At 51.0% G+C, this 13,901-nt stretch overlaps 6 protein-coding genes across 6 annotated transcripts; 1 reads left to right on the top strand and 5 right to left on the bottom strand.

Annotated features, from left to right (window-relative positions):
• Positions 1–42: 42 nt before the first annotated feature.
• Positions 43–2,362, bottom strand: BDW74DRAFT_157660 (AFG1 family ATPase). The gene is made up of 3 exons (XM_073725178.1): positions 1,104–2,362; positions 531–1,047; positions 43–476 (listed from the first exon to the last, which is right to left on the bottom strand). Exons 1-3 carry the CDS (start codon positions 1,904–1,906, stop codon positions 120–122), a joined length of 1,677 nt encoding a protein of 558 aa, XP_073581547.1. The 5' UTR covers positions 1,907–2,362; the 3' UTR covers positions 43–119.
• On the bottom strand, positions 2,313–5,287 carry BDW74DRAFT_58066 (phosphatidylinositol-3-phosphate-binding protein BEM1). The gene is made up of 4 exons (XM_073733214.1): positions 4,939–5,287; positions 4,705–4,812; positions 3,747–4,541; positions 2,313–3,693 (listed from the first exon to the last, which is right to left on the bottom strand). The coding sequence occupies exons 1-4, from the start codon at positions 4,942–4,944 to the stop codon at positions 2,755–2,757; spliced, it is 1,848 nt and encodes a 615-aa protein (XP_073581546.1). The 5' UTR covers positions 4,945–5,287; the 3' UTR covers positions 2,313–2,754.
• Positions 5,288–5,995: 708 nt separating this feature from the next.
• On the bottom strand, positions 5,996–6,945 carry BDW74DRAFT_157656 (uncharacterized protein). The gene has a single exon (XM_073725177.1). It carries the CDS (start codon positions 6,768–6,770, stop codon positions 6,459–6,461), a length of 312 nt encoding a protein of 103 aa, XP_073581545.1. The 5' UTR covers positions 6,771–6,945; the 3' UTR covers positions 5,996–6,458.
• A 20-nt stretch (positions 6,946–6,965) lies between these two features.
• On the bottom strand, positions 6,966–9,267 carry BDW74DRAFT_157655 (SAC3/GANP domain protein). The gene is made up of 3 exons (XM_073725176.1): positions 8,888–9,267; positions 7,579–8,833; positions 6,966–7,529 (listed from the first exon to the last, which is right to left on the bottom strand). The coding sequence occupies exons 1-3, from the start codon at positions 8,958–8,960 to the stop codon at positions 7,313–7,315; spliced, it is 1,545 nt and encodes a 514-aa protein (XP_073581544.1). The 5' UTR covers positions 8,961–9,267; the 3' UTR covers positions 6,966–7,312.
• Positions 9,268–10,170: 903 nt separating this feature from the next.
• On the bottom strand, positions 10,171–10,503 carry BDW74DRAFT_180515 (uncharacterized protein; the record flags this gene model as incomplete). Its single annotated transcript, XM_073729774.1, has 1 exon — positions 10,171–10,503. The coding sequence occupies one exon, from the start codon at positions 10,501–10,503 to the stop codon at positions 10,171–10,173; it is 333 nt and encodes a 110-aa protein (XP_073581543.1).
• Positions 10,504–12,497: 1,994 nt separating this feature from the next.
• BDW74DRAFT_180514 (putative di-, tri-valent inorganic cation transporter) lies at positions 12,498–13,717 on the top strand (the record flags this gene model as incomplete). Its single annotated transcript, XM_073729773.1, has 8 exons — positions 12,498–12,579; positions 12,643–12,692; positions 12,737–12,781; positions 12,840–12,987; positions 13,033–13,113; positions 13,162–13,283; positions 13,332–13,560; positions 13,611–13,717. The coding sequence occupies 8 exons, from the start codon at positions 12,498–12,500 to the stop codon at positions 13,715–13,717; spliced, it is 864 nt and encodes a 287-aa protein (XP_073581542.1).
• Between the last annotated feature and the right edge of the window lie 184 nt (positions 13,718–13,901).

Below are 13,901 nucleotides of genomic sequence, written 5' to 3'. Positions count from 1 at the left end.
ACAAGAGACACAGAAGGTATGTGCAATATAATTCTATCAATGTATATACATAAACTGAAATATACTATCTAAACAAGCCCCCAAGCCTCAAGCCCAGAAAACAGCCTGCTTAAGATAACTCACATATTATCCTCGCTCCACCGACTCCTCGCCTTCATATAAGCCTGCTGCTCGCTCTTCTCCTTACCATCAACATCAACCCCACCCTTCCCAACAAGCCCCCGCTCAACCCACTCCTTGCTCCCCATCTCCGAAAGCCGCGACAGCGCACGCGCAAACGCAAAGCGCTCCTCGTCGCCGCTGAAGATTGACGATGTCTTGAGGGCTTTCATGCTCAGGCCAAGGTCGTCCATCATCATGCGCATTGCGTCGGAGAGGTCGGTGTGCTCGCCGTTGTCGTCGAGGGAGGTTTTGACTTCGGATTCGGAGATGAAGAGGTTTGTTAGTGGGGTTGCGGTTGTGAGGACGAGTTTTGCCTGGTTTTTTGTTACTTGAGTCGAGATGATGGGAATGGGATGGGGAAAACGTACCCGACTCTCATAGACAGCATCGATGAATGTGATGAATCGTCTCGCCAGATCCCGCTGGTGCAGGTTCATCCCGGGCACATCCGTAACAATGAACGCCTCGTAATTCCTCACGAGCTCGAGATAATCCGCTGCACCTGTCGCAGCTCCAATGAGCTGCTGGAAGCTGAACTTCGCGGCCTTCCCACTCGCAAGCGGGACATTGATCTTGCGGCCCCAGACTTCCTGCGTCGCGGGGTGGGGAGGGTCGTTGATGGGGTCGCCGAGGTAGTCGAACCATTTCTGGGCGTGCTGTTCGGCTTCCGGGCCGAGGGGGTGGTGGTAGACGCCGGATGGGGGGCGCGGAATCTTGCGGTAGTCGGTTGGGGAGTTGAGGTTTATTACTGTCAGGACGGTCTTGAGGAGGGTGATGCAGGGGATGAAGGACTCGCGCTGGATGCCGTTGAGGTAGAGGTCGTCGGGGTGGCGGTTGGAGGTTGTGACGAGGACGACGCCGTGGGACATGAGGGATTCGAGGAGTCTGGGCGGGTTTTTAGTAAGATTCGCGCCTTTGCGCGGGAAGGGTAGGGTACATACCTCCGGAGAATCATCGCATCCGCAACGTCCGTACACTGAAACTCATCGAAGCAAAGCACACTCGACTTCTCTGCGATCTCGGCCGCAACAAGCGGGAGCGCATCGAAATCGTTACCGAACTTCATCTTTATCACATGCATTCGTTTATGTATATCCTGCATGAAATTGTGAAAATGAATGCGCGACTTGGACAAGATATTCGGCGGGAGCGTCTCATAAAATAAATCCATAAGCATCGTCTTCCCGCACCCAACATCGCCATACATATACAGACCCTTGGGCAAGTCCTCGGGAATCTTGGTCTCCGGCTTCGCAGGCGCCTTGCTAAACAGGGAGCCAAAGAACGACGACTTCTTCTCCGGCGCGTCGAGCGACTCTATACTGGGACGCACGACGGCGGGGGCGTGATACGACTTGAGCCGCTCGTATAGATCCTGGAGCTGCTCGATGATTTGTCTTTGGTATGGATCATCCCGAAGCCGACCCTGCTCAACCCGCGCATTATACTCCACCAGCGGACCTCCGCTCGCTCCAGCAGATCCCTCCACAGGGCTCGTAGCCGTGGCCGCCGCAACGGTCGCGAGGCACCGCTGATGCGCGGGGTTCAGCTTCACCGCATTCCACCGCCCATAGCCACCGTATCTGCGCGGAACAGCCGGTGCTGTTCTTGCGCCATGGAAGGGCCTCCTGCAACCCGCGATAAAGACTGGTTTTGAATGTACAGCGGCTCGACAGGTAAGGGCACGTTTGCTCAGCGCGCCAGCGACATGGTCGGCGCAAAACCTGGCGGGAGGGGCGCTCATTGGTATCGAGATCGCGACTCGGGTTTGAGGTTATAAATGCATGCAACTTCCGTATATACAATGAGGATGAGCTGGAAGGCTCGCAGAGGGTCGATAGTGCACTCGCAACGGCTCGACAGTCTTTCTAATCGTTTCCGCTTACCCGCGGGGAAGTTATGACGAAGTCTCGAGGCGAGAAAAAGGGGTATAAGACGAGTCTAGAACCGAAGTAACAAATAGCGCTAATCGCAGCAAGAGCAAGAACAGTTAAAACTGTGTCTCAATCTTCAAAACGTGAGGCGAAAAGAAACGGGTCATGGCCAGGGCATCGTTACCGAGGGAGTGGCCGACGGTCATGTGACTCGGAACGGTATCCAGATTTAGGCCCGAGGTTGCCGACTCCAGGAGACTGGGACAGCCATACCATGGTTGACAGCCAGGGACTGAAATTGGGAAACTTTGATAAAAGGATGAACTTAAGTCTGTTTATATGCATGCTAAATTTTATGTACAGATGACAACACGAACATGGAAAAGGGTATGAGAGCAGTAAAAACGAACAAGAAGCCAACAATGTACATAATCGCATCAACGTTTCATTCAGACGTCTCAATCTGACATCTGATGTCACATCGTCAATCTCGTGAATTGAATCCGACAGACAAATGCACTCGTGAGGCTGGAGGGCAAAGCCATCCCAACAGACAAAATACCAGAACGCCACGACATCGCATCCCAAGTACCCAAACAAAAGAAAAAGAAAAGGGTAGGCTGAGGTAGAGCTGACACAAACAAATGAGACGACAGCGAGGGACGGGATATGAGGTCGGTAATGTGAAAGGAACAGAGAAAATCTAAAGTGACAGGTACTATGCAAGTCCGACGTAGAGGGTGAGTTTGGGATTCCGTTGAATGGCGGTATCGAGGTCGCTGTCGTTGATGAGGTCGACAAAGGTGCCAGACGGCTCATCCTTGTATTGCACTATGATGTCCTCATTGATCTTTAGGCGGTCCATAAGCTTTTCTTTGAGCTGCTGGACATTGATATCGCCGGGTACGCGGATCGCGATCAGGTCGTCTTGGAAGCTGACTTTGACCTTCAAGGCACCTCCGCTTGAGGTTGAGACTTGGGTCATAGAACTTTGCTGTCGGATCATTGGCGGCTTTCCGTTAGGAATAGAACTGGCTGTTTGCGAACGCTGATGAGAGTGAGAAAGCGAGTGAGAGTGGGAGTGGGAGCTTCGTTCCGAGTGTCCGTTCTGCGGTTGTGACGATTGCCTCGATGCGCTGGGAGACAGTTCTTGACCGGAAGAGTGGTGCGAACCGGCCGAAAATCGAGCATCTTCCCCAAAAGCACTAGGATCGATCTCAAAGTCACCTTGACGAGGTGCAAATAGTCCTCGAACGAGAGCGCATCGGGTGATGTGTGGAGGCATCGCTAAAAGCTTCTTGATATATTCATCTAGATTGTGCCGGCGGCCGTCGGAGATGGCATCGGTGACGTGCGCGACAGGACCGGGCATGAACGGCAGGGTTCGGGGTTTGCCCTTGTTGCCTGCCTCCTCCTCAAATTGAGTCAATAGTGCGATCTGAAAATCGTAAAAGTCGTGGTAGTATCGAGATAATTCCCAGCAGCGACCGTCCTCCATTTTGACTTCAATAATGTACCAATATTTATCATTGTCGAAACAGTAACGGGGGATGGAGGCGGCAACAGGCGCGATGAGAGGTTGGTGACCCTGATACCCAGGAGGCTGATTAATTGACTGGGCAATAGACGCCTTGCTAGCGTTGCGGGTATGATACGTCTGCACGGTGCTCGTTAGCCTTGCCGATAAAGAAACAGAAAGCGTTGACTTACGCTAGCATGGCCGTTTTGGCTCATGTGGCTCATATGATGGTGGTCCGCGCTCTGGCGCACTGACATTCTCTCCATACCCGAAGTGACGGTTTGTATGGAGCCACCACCAGACCCCTCAATTTTGCCCAGACTGATACTGCTGTTTTTATACTCGGCAGTCATCTTCTTCCATTCCTCAACCTTGGGAACACCAGCGCGCCTCACAGCCTCAAGAGGATCAGTTACCGCCTGCCCACTCTGCATGTCGCGAAGCTCGATAAACGACACCGGGATGAGGCCGGGCCCACCCAGGCGACCGATAGGTTTCGCGACGAACCATTCGGGGTTCGACTGGGCGATGACAATGATAGCCTCGCCTGCTTTCGCGTCCAGCTCGTCTGGCCGTTCGGCTTGGAAGTCGTATTGGACGACGCCATAGACCATGGCGCCTCCGCCTGCCTTGCCCATCATGGAGACCCGGGGGAATGCGGGGTTAGGATGCGATTGATAAGATTTCGAAGAGCCTGAGCCGAATTCAGAACCTGAAGAAGTAGCGCGATCAGCGAAGCCCGAGTCGTGCGGTTCTTTCTTCTTGCCCAGGTCGATGGATCCGCTGCTGTCCCGTTGGGTTTTGCTGATGGTTTCGAAAAAGGTCACGGGAACCAGCCCCCTGGCGGTAGGGATAAGGGGATTGCACGCTTCGTACCAGTCCTCGTCGTCCTCCCTGCTGATAACGTGAAAGAAATCGCCCTTGCTAAAGGCCAATTCCTGGGTATTCCCTGGTTCGGGTTGGTAATCGTAAAGCGCCTTGATGACCTGTACGCGTGGGAGGGGGTATGGTCAACACGGGTCAAAGAAAAGGAGGGGAAAGTAAACAATAGAATCACCAAAAGTAGGTGAATAGATAAAGAAAGACTCGCGACAAAGAGTATATATAAAAAGTACAGAAAGAAAGAACGGCAAGGTAAAGCGCACGCACCTTCTTAGGAGGCAGAATGGCGACGGCGGACTTGGGTGTAATGGACAGATGGTGGTGGTGGTGGTGGGGTTTGGAATCTTTCTCCCCTTTCAGCGAGCGTCGGAGAGCCTAAAATTTGTGGTGTTAATATCGGATCGCCTAATCATCGCTCAGAGTCAAGGCGGTGATGCTCTGCAATTTCCCAGCAGTCGAATCCCGTCTATCGCAATCATCGCTGGAGTCTGAATGGCTTACCTTCATGGTAATGATCTTGGACTATCTCGTAGGTACTTCGTAGGTGGTCGAGTCTCGAGCGATTGTGAAAATCAGGAATCCGGACTCGACAGGTCACCGGCGCCCATCCAATATAACACCGACGTAAGCCACCGGGTCGCAAAACAAAAGGAGCGAATGCAGGTCGCAACAAAGAGAATGTTAACCCTCAAGAATCTGAATTTTGAAAGAAAGGAGCGACTAATAATCGAAAGAGCGTCGGAGAGTTGAGTCACAAGGGGGTAGGACTGGGGGGGGGGAGGGAGAGCCAGAGGGAACAAAAAAAGAGGACAGGACAGGAACAATCGATGGGAACCCAGTCCGTCAAGTAATAATGCGGCTAGAACCTAGGGACAGCGTCGAGGTAACCAGAGCTGTTGTTCCTTTTTTTCGAGCAAGCAAACTTGGCTCCGAGAGAATTGTGTGTTCCAGAATATTTGCTGCCCTCGTGCGTTGAGTTACCACGGATGACGATCAGAATGATTGTGGCCCGGAGGTTACCCCCGCCTCCGTTGGTGGATGGCGATCCAACACTGCGCGCTGGCTGTAGTGGACCGTTCCAAATGCGCAAGATCAGATACTAAGAAAAAAGATATGATAGCGGTGGCTGAACCAGAGGATCGAGAGGGGCTCGTGGGGTTGGAGTTGGACTTGAGTATTTGCTAGCCTTCAGAATGGAATCGCAGGTGGCGGAGAAAGTGTCCCAGTTGGCTGGGACAGGGCAGACCGACGTAGCCAGGCACTTAGGCAAGGAAGATGCGTCGAAGATGCAGGAGAACACTGCGAGGGCTCCAGCTCTTCTTTTAACTAATGATCTCGTACGGTCAAGGGGCAGCAGCGCAGTACTCTGCAGTAGTGAGGATGTTAGTTGTACTCAGTATGGGGTCGGGCTGAGGGAGTGGGTTTGCGTGGCCAATAAAGACATCACGGCATGAAAGCAATAAAGAACTGCCCAAACTATTGAAAATGTTAATCAAATGTCATTTATCTCTACCACATTTTTTAAAGACTCTATATTATAGTCTACTGCCACTTAGAGCGCTAGCGAACGCATCTTCCTCCGGCTCTCCTTCCCCGCTGCATCCCATGCTTATCCACCTTTCCAATGGGCATATTGATCTCACTGCGCCTCTGGGGTCGATGTATCTGCCCATTCCTATGCACTGGCGGGATGCTTGCTTCGATAACGTTCTGACTCACTCACTGGGCGGTTGGGCAGCATCTGATCGATCGTCGATGTCTCCCAGCTTATCAATTGTCGAGCCACCACCTTTCTAGCCGCCAGCTGCAAGTCTATCCCTGCAGGGTGCGAAGTAAAGTGTTTGCCACAGCCCTGGTGCCCACAGTGTTAATTGTGCTAAAATTGTACCTTGCCGCACCTTAAAATCAGGTGACTGCGCAATAATGTCCCACATTCACAATGATGACAGCCAGCCTTCCCCTCCATTATCCAAGACTTCAACGGTCATGGCGTTGCACAGTCAAGCCCTTTATCCTGCCCCCTAGGTTAAACAAGGGAGCATCAACAAAGGACACCACATTATTAACCAGCCACTGCAACTCAAAGCACGCAAGCTCACGCGAGATCGGCTTTGACAGTCTGACAATTCTCTGCTCAACCGTGGATCATGCAGGCTTGGTCCTACTATTTCCATTCTCTCGCCCTTCCTTCCCCGCCTCTGACGCTGGATCTGGATCGAAAATTGGGTGAGGCACTGGCGATCAGCGGCTGAACCGTATCCATATACAAAACTGCTGGGAGACATGTGAGAATGTCGGAAGACAAATTGCCTTTTCCACCGAAGTAGATACATACAAGACGTCAAGATATAGATCAAATAAACGTGCTCTATCCGAAGCCGAGGTTTCAATGACTCGTCGGACCCGCTATGTTCGAGAACGTGGCTGCGGGTCTGGTTGTCCACTCGAGATCCATCGATAACTCTGTATGTACGTAACGGCTACTACTGTACTATATGCGTAAACTACGTACACATACGCGTAGACAGGACTCTTTCAAGATTCCATAATGATAGTACTAAGATTATCTGTTTTGCCTATGTACCGAGTATGTGCATCTGCCAGATAATCCACCTAACCTAAGACCGTATGCCAAACTCCAAGCGCACGAAGAAGAAAGAAGGCTCCAGTGCTTTTGCTATTGACGGGGTATATCGATCCGAAGTTGGGCGGTCGAGAACGGGGTGCTGGATAATGAGAGAGAAACAAAAAAGAAGAAGGATAAGGTAAGAGTACTGAGAAAGGTCGGGTGTATGTAGGGTGACTGTGTGGCGAGAGGTAATCCAGATGGTAAAATGGTGATGGACGTAGAAGAAATACGGAACGGAAAAGCAACTTAGATCTGTCCCTTGATATCAATCACGCGATGGGCGTCGGCTTTCGCTGCCTCAAACAGTTGAGCCGCTTTGATTCCTGTAAGCAGTCTCACGGCTCCATCCTTCTCCAAGAGCATGTCCTCCGAGCAATGGTCAAGGATGAAGCGTGCACTCTGCTCGTCGGATTCGAAGCCGAGCTCTTCTGTGATGAAGCGGATTCTTACGTCTGGTTTGTACCTGTGTAGAAGTTAGCGAATGCTTGAGTTAGAAAGGGAAAGAAACTCACGCTTTACAAATGGCTGAAAGAGCGGAAAGTCGCTCGCGATCCACAAACATATCCATCAGATAAGCTCCCATATTTGGGGTATCAAGATAGAGCTGGAAGAACCGGTGGTAGTTGCCAAGCGCTAGCGCAGACCGCACATCCAATGCGTGCTTGACGGCTGCACTCCGCTTGTCTGTTGGTGTTAGATCGGCCAGGGCATCATTCATGGCCGTCCAGTTGCGCGTGTGGATGAAGTAGAGAATGCGGTACGCCTTGAACTCGGTCGGGTGACCTCCCAATTGCTGTGCGTACAGAGCCCGCAACTGCGTCTGGCACTGATTGTACTCACCAAGATCTCCCTTCTCCAGCGCAATCCGGGCGTGGATCTCATAGACACTGACGGTGAATTCGTTCCTGATGTGTTGCACTGTCAGATCCTGGCGCAATGACTTGAACTGATCACAGATGTAGGTATAATTGTTGTCCTTTTTCCACTTCTTTTTCAGCAGGTCCAGTGTTTTCATTAAGACAGGTAGAGGGCGGACTGTATCCGGATTGGGCGCCGAAGTCAACCGGAAGTAACGCTTCTCCAGATCCTGGCACCTCCCAACAACGGGACCGGTTGGAGCGGGAGTTGGAGATGCACCGCGTGACGACGGCGAGGATCCATATCCTCCTCGAGGGTCCTCAAAACGTTTCTTCCGCAACTCCAGATTAGCTTTGGACTTACTGTTCTTCAAATCTATGCGTTGGCGTTTGTCAGTGGGTGAAAATGTGACTCGATCTTCAAAGACATTTGACTTGTTAGTTTGCCTCCAAGGCGGGCAGGCATTCTCCGATTGGTACTCAGCCGACTTCCTCTTTTTCGACGCATCGTCGCTCGAGACGCGCTTCGGTGATTGGGCAGCGAAAGGGGAACCCCAAGTGGAAGCATCGGGGTTGGCCAGTATCCTGAGCTTGTCGTTCTGCACCATGACCTGGGGTAATGGATGAGTTTCCCAGTTGATCTTATCGAGCGCGTCGGTTTGGGCTGCTTCCGTTATGACCGACTTTAATTTCAACTCCATCTCTTGCCGAGTAACGCCGGGAATCTGGTTATCAGGGGCGAAACAACGCTGTACATACATGCGGACGGGTTCGGGGAACTCTACTCGCTTGCGGCTGGCGTCTGTTGATGTGGACTGAGCGGGGGTTGTGGAGGCCGAGGTCGAGGTCGGGGTCGGGGTCGGGGTAGTAAGGCTACGGCGTGCTTGAACTGGTATATATGCTGGAGTGACTTTTGAACGCATCAGAATCTTTGGCGTAGTCGGTACAAGGAAGGGAATCTCACCGTTACCAGTGTAGACCGCAGTGGTAGCGGTCGCTGAAGCGCTTGCACGCCACGGGGGAACGCCAGAGCTCATTTGACTTTAGATTAGGGTAGACCCAGACGACAAGTGAGGAAAGAAAAGATTTAAAGGGGAGAAAGCGCGGTAAGAGAAGAAAGGGCCTCGAAGAGGTGACCCGGAAGAGAGAAACGGATGTACTACAGTTGTCAGACTCTGAGTGATATAGTCCACGGAGCTGGCTGTGTGTGCTTGAGTGTGTGTATAGAGTGGCCGACGATAGACACCAAAAGAAGAAGAGAGACGAGATACAGAGCTTGATCAAGAGATGGCTGAACCTCACAAATTATATAGATCACCGATGAGACTCAAGGTTAGTATTCACTTGGAAGTTGGCTGTGTGCTTTTTGGTGGCGGTGGGCAATTTTGGCTGAGTGGATAGTCAGCGTGACTGGTGGCCCCTGTGTGCCGTAAGAGTCACATGATATACTCTATATGGTTTGAGAAGTTCCAAATGAACTTTCACAAAGTCTTCATGAGGCTCATCAATCACTTGAGTTGAGCTTGGCTTAATATGCCAATTGACTGCAAACTCTATTACTAGTCAAACCAGTTGAGCTCCGTACTATCGAGAGCCTAACACATGCATCTACTGATCACCTAACTCCGGACAACAAACCACATGCCTCCAGCTTGAACCCACGTTAGAGCCATTGCATATTAGTATTTACATGGAAAGGGCAAACGAAACGGCGGCGAAAGTGCTTGTCGTTGATCTGGTGGACGAAAGTTAGGGGGGTGGTTTGTGCTAATGGCTTCGATATCTGGCCTTGGATAGATGACACACAGTGCTGTACCTAGCTACGCTTGGTGACGGACATATCTCACGCCCAGCATAGCATCAATCAGATTGTAGGCAGTTCAGCTGTCAGCATAACCCATGGGAATTTATTGCTAGCTTCCGGGGTCTTGTCGGTCAGTCACTGTAAGAACATGGACTAGAATGAACGTAGGGCGTCCTGTAAGCACTTCATGCATGCTGCTGCTTGGTATCTTAGTCCTTCTGAACTTCATTTAGCTACTGACTTAGGTACCTCATCTCTCAGTTATTTGACCTCTATTCTTACGCGGCAGTTTGATTAGTACCTTGTCTCCCAGTAACACGACCAACGACCTTTTGTCTTTTTTAAGATCTTGTTTCTTTATTGTCTACAGTATGGGTATTATACAGAACTATCTAGCCTTCTTAAATCCGACCCTAAACCAATAACAACTCCTCAGTAGCAATTCAAGGCAAGACTGGCGCATCAACCTCGACATCCACCGGGAGGGTATCAACAACTCCATTAACAAGCTTACCGACGCCCCCTAGGTTATCGCCAGAGACATTAGCAAGGCTGCCAGCGCCAACGTTCAGGCCGTCGGCGGCCCCATCACGAGCCAGGAGCTCAGCGTCACGCTTGAGGTCAATCTCGAGACCGCGCTTGTCGTCATCGCGAGCCAGGAGCTCGGCTTCACGCTTGAGGTCTACCTCGAGACCACGGGTGGTACCCGTTGTTGGGGCGGCAGAGGTCAGGCCCAAGAGGGCGATGGTGGCAGACAGGAGGGTGAGGTAGTGCATTATGGAACACTGTTATCTTATGTTAGAGTGGCTCGGTGATGCGAAGTGGTTGTCAGATGCTTACTGGACGCTTGGTGTTTAAGATTGGGAAGTTTCGAGGAGCTGGAGCAAGAGCGGATAGTTGTGAGGGTCTAGGAGTCAGGGTCAGGGGACAATCACTATATAGGAACTTCTCGTGGGCTCGGGTAACTAATGCGTAGTCCTTTCCATACCGCTTGAATGATGAAGGGGTATCTAATCCTGGCCAGAGACGGGCTGTGTGGTACGCTGGGTGCTGTCGATAGGAGTTCATTACTCCCAACTCCAGTATACCTGCTAAGATCGGCAGGTCCAGTCTTTGAAGTCTTTGAAACTCCGGAACACAGTCTCAGCGAATAGATTGAGATTGCACGGAGGCGATCCCTGATTACAAGAGAAGTATACTCGAAGATCTCGATCCGTTGTATCCAGCTTCTGATGATAGTGGATATCAGGGTCTTCATGGTTGGCCGTAAAAATCTGGGGGGACTTCTTTCTGCGCCCCACAGTCTTGTCCTTGACCAGATACTGTTGCGTCAGAGGCGTTGCGCGATTCATGAAAGCTAGAGAGCTTTGACTTTGCACGGGGATTCCCAATCCTTTCGCCGTCAGCGTGATGGTGCAATGACGGATGTCTTCGAATGACTCGCGGTTTCGAGCTGGAATGGGGGGTAAGGCAGGTTATTTTTCAAGCGCTGTTTGGCAACTCCAGCAGTGGTCAACCTAACGAAGCATGGGCCGAGCCCTTAGCCTCACATCTCATGACTCCCTTCAACTCTTCGTGGAGTGCGTCCCATGCTTGTACAGCATAGGACTTCGCCAATCCTGGCCTGGGCGTGCTTTATCGCTCCATACCTAACTTTGTCGTCCTAAGCGGATATAATCGCAGTGTTGACAGCACCATAAGTAGGTTGCTTGTCAAGATCGATGCAATTGTTGCACGGGGTCGGTAAAGCTGCGCCCATATTTCCAGATATACATATGCCGCCAGTGATATGGCGTACCTAGCACACTTTGCTGAGATACACTTCATGCTGATTGATATGGATTTTCAATAGTACCCCATGCGGAAAGGCCCTCAGCTTGAGAACTGGGGTCAGACCGCGGACAAACGAAGCTTTCACGTCTAGGCAATAGAACGGCTGGGGCTACCACGCCGCTCATCCTCTCGATAAGCTAAGCTGAGAACTGAAAGCTTAAGAGAGTAGGGACGGCAGTTGAACTCAGTTGCACCTAACAAGTCAGCGGATATCACGGCTAATCAAAGAAATGTATCTCAATTTCTCCTCACATGGTCAAGTTTGCAATATCTTGTTCAAGATCACGAGGTGCAACAGACAATGACAAAGGCATAGAGTTAGTACGCCTGGAAACCCTGGCTAGAAAGTACTACCCTATCTGAACCACTGAATCGCCTTTGTGCAGTTAAGCAGACACTTGGTTCAACGCCAATCTAAAGGCCAGTATCAGTCTGCGGACTGGCCGGAAAGCATCTTAGAGGTCGACTCAAGATCGATGTATCGAGTCCTGCATGTCTTCTGATGCAAGAAAGAGTACTATGTCATTTATCGGCCTAAAGTGGCACATGACGGAGAGCAAAAACACCGGACAGAGCAAGGTGCACGGCATGCATGATGTATTGAGACTTGCAGCTGCAGCTTGCAACGCGTCAAGGATTGTGCTACTGTTAGCAGGAAGGCTGGGCTTCTTCAGCTTGATGTTGTAGCCTTGGTACCTGACTTGGTATGTAGTTCCGCCAACTCTTCACGGAGTAATGTTTCTATCCCCACATTCTTTCAAGTCGCACAGCCAAGGCAGAATATTCCCCTTGCATTAGTTATCGAAGCCCAGGACAGAAAAGAAGGCGTTCAGCTCGGCAAATACGGCCATTTTTCTGATGAGATTAGCGTTAGATATCGCATCACTGCTTGCTCTTTCGCTTGCGTCAGCTTCGTGGCTTAGGTACGGCCAAGGCCATGGCTTTCAGAATATCGCGGTCTCAGCGGCTGGGGGCGGCCATTGGCTTGTCCGCAGCCTTCTTCCTGACGGAAATATCAGGTAGGCATCCGTACCTTCCCAGCCTGTGAGGTCCTCCCTAGGATTTCGCTGAGTATGCAACAGTTGGTTTTTACACTCACTCTTTGGCCTTGGTTGCGGATGCCTTCCACTACGTACGTGGGCGTCCAACGGTAGAGGTCACTGCTAATGAGATCAGCTCAATGATCTCGTCGGATTTATTGTGGCCTTTGTGGCTTTCAAGGTCGGTTATTTCATTAGATATGGTATGTTTGGCGAAAGAATGCTAAATATGATATTAGGCTTCGAATGCCGAGCATTCACCCAAAGAACTCTCATTTGGATGGCAGCGAGCGCAAGTTCTAGGAGCCTTTTTCAACGGAAGTCTGCTGTTTGCGTTAGGAATCAGCATCTTCCTGCAATCAATTGAGCGTTTCATCACGTTGCACCGTATGTTAGTCGTACTTGATGAAATCCTTGGCTTACCTGCAGTAGATGTTGAGAACCCCAAGCTTATGTTTATCATTGGGTCCGTCGGTCTCGGGCTAAACATCATCTGTGCGTGCTTTTTACACGGTATGTTGCCTTGTCAGTTTTGAGACGCATAATCTGACCGTTGTCGAGAGCATCACCACGACCATCACGACCATCACGACCATCACCGTCACTCCAACGCGGCATCGGAGGAAATTCCTCAAGGACAACTTGATCTCGAACAGCAACGCGAAGTCGACACCAGAGCCAAAGTCCGGTCTTCCAGTATATTCATGCCGTGCTCCACTGACATTCTGCAGCATCGTAACCATAGACACCTGAAGCACAAAGATGCTCCCGTCTTTGGTGGACATGACATGAATATGGTTGGAGTACTTCTTCATGTGCTTGGAGATGCGGCCAATAATTTGGGAGTTATGGTTGCCGCACTCGTTATTTGGCTGACTCGGTATGAGGCGAGATATTATGCTGATCCCGCCACCAGCCTAGGAATTGCTGCCATGATTTTCCTTTCCGCTCTTCCACTTAGTGAGCCAATGCCATGTTGGCTCGGATCCCAAACTGATGAATGAATGTAGTCCGGCAATCGGGGCTTGTATTACTCGAAAGTGCTCCAAACGGACTCGATCCCGACGATGTGAAGCATGACCTTCAGAAGGTAAAGTTCCTCAATGGTGCTGCATGATCTCTTCTCAGGCTTTCCCAGATTCCTGGCGTCGTAGCCGTCCATGAGCTGCATATCTGGCGCCTCAGCCAACAGAAAGTCCTTGCATCCGTTCATGTCGCCACATTAGACAAATCGGTATCGGAGTTCTCAGATTTGTCGCGTACGATCAAGGAGTGCTTTCACGCGTGGGGAGTACACTCGG

Source organism: Aspergillus multicolor (genome assembly GCF_047715735.1).
Source record: "Aspergillus multicolor strain CBS 133.54 unplaced genomic scaffold BDW74scaffold_22, whole genome shotgun sequence".
In the NCBI taxonomy this organism is placed as follows: Eukaryota; Fungi; Ascomycota; class Eurotiomycetes; order Eurotiales; family Aspergillaceae; genus Aspergillus; species Aspergillus multicolor.
This window is presented reverse-complemented; position numbering and strand designations above follow the sequence as displayed.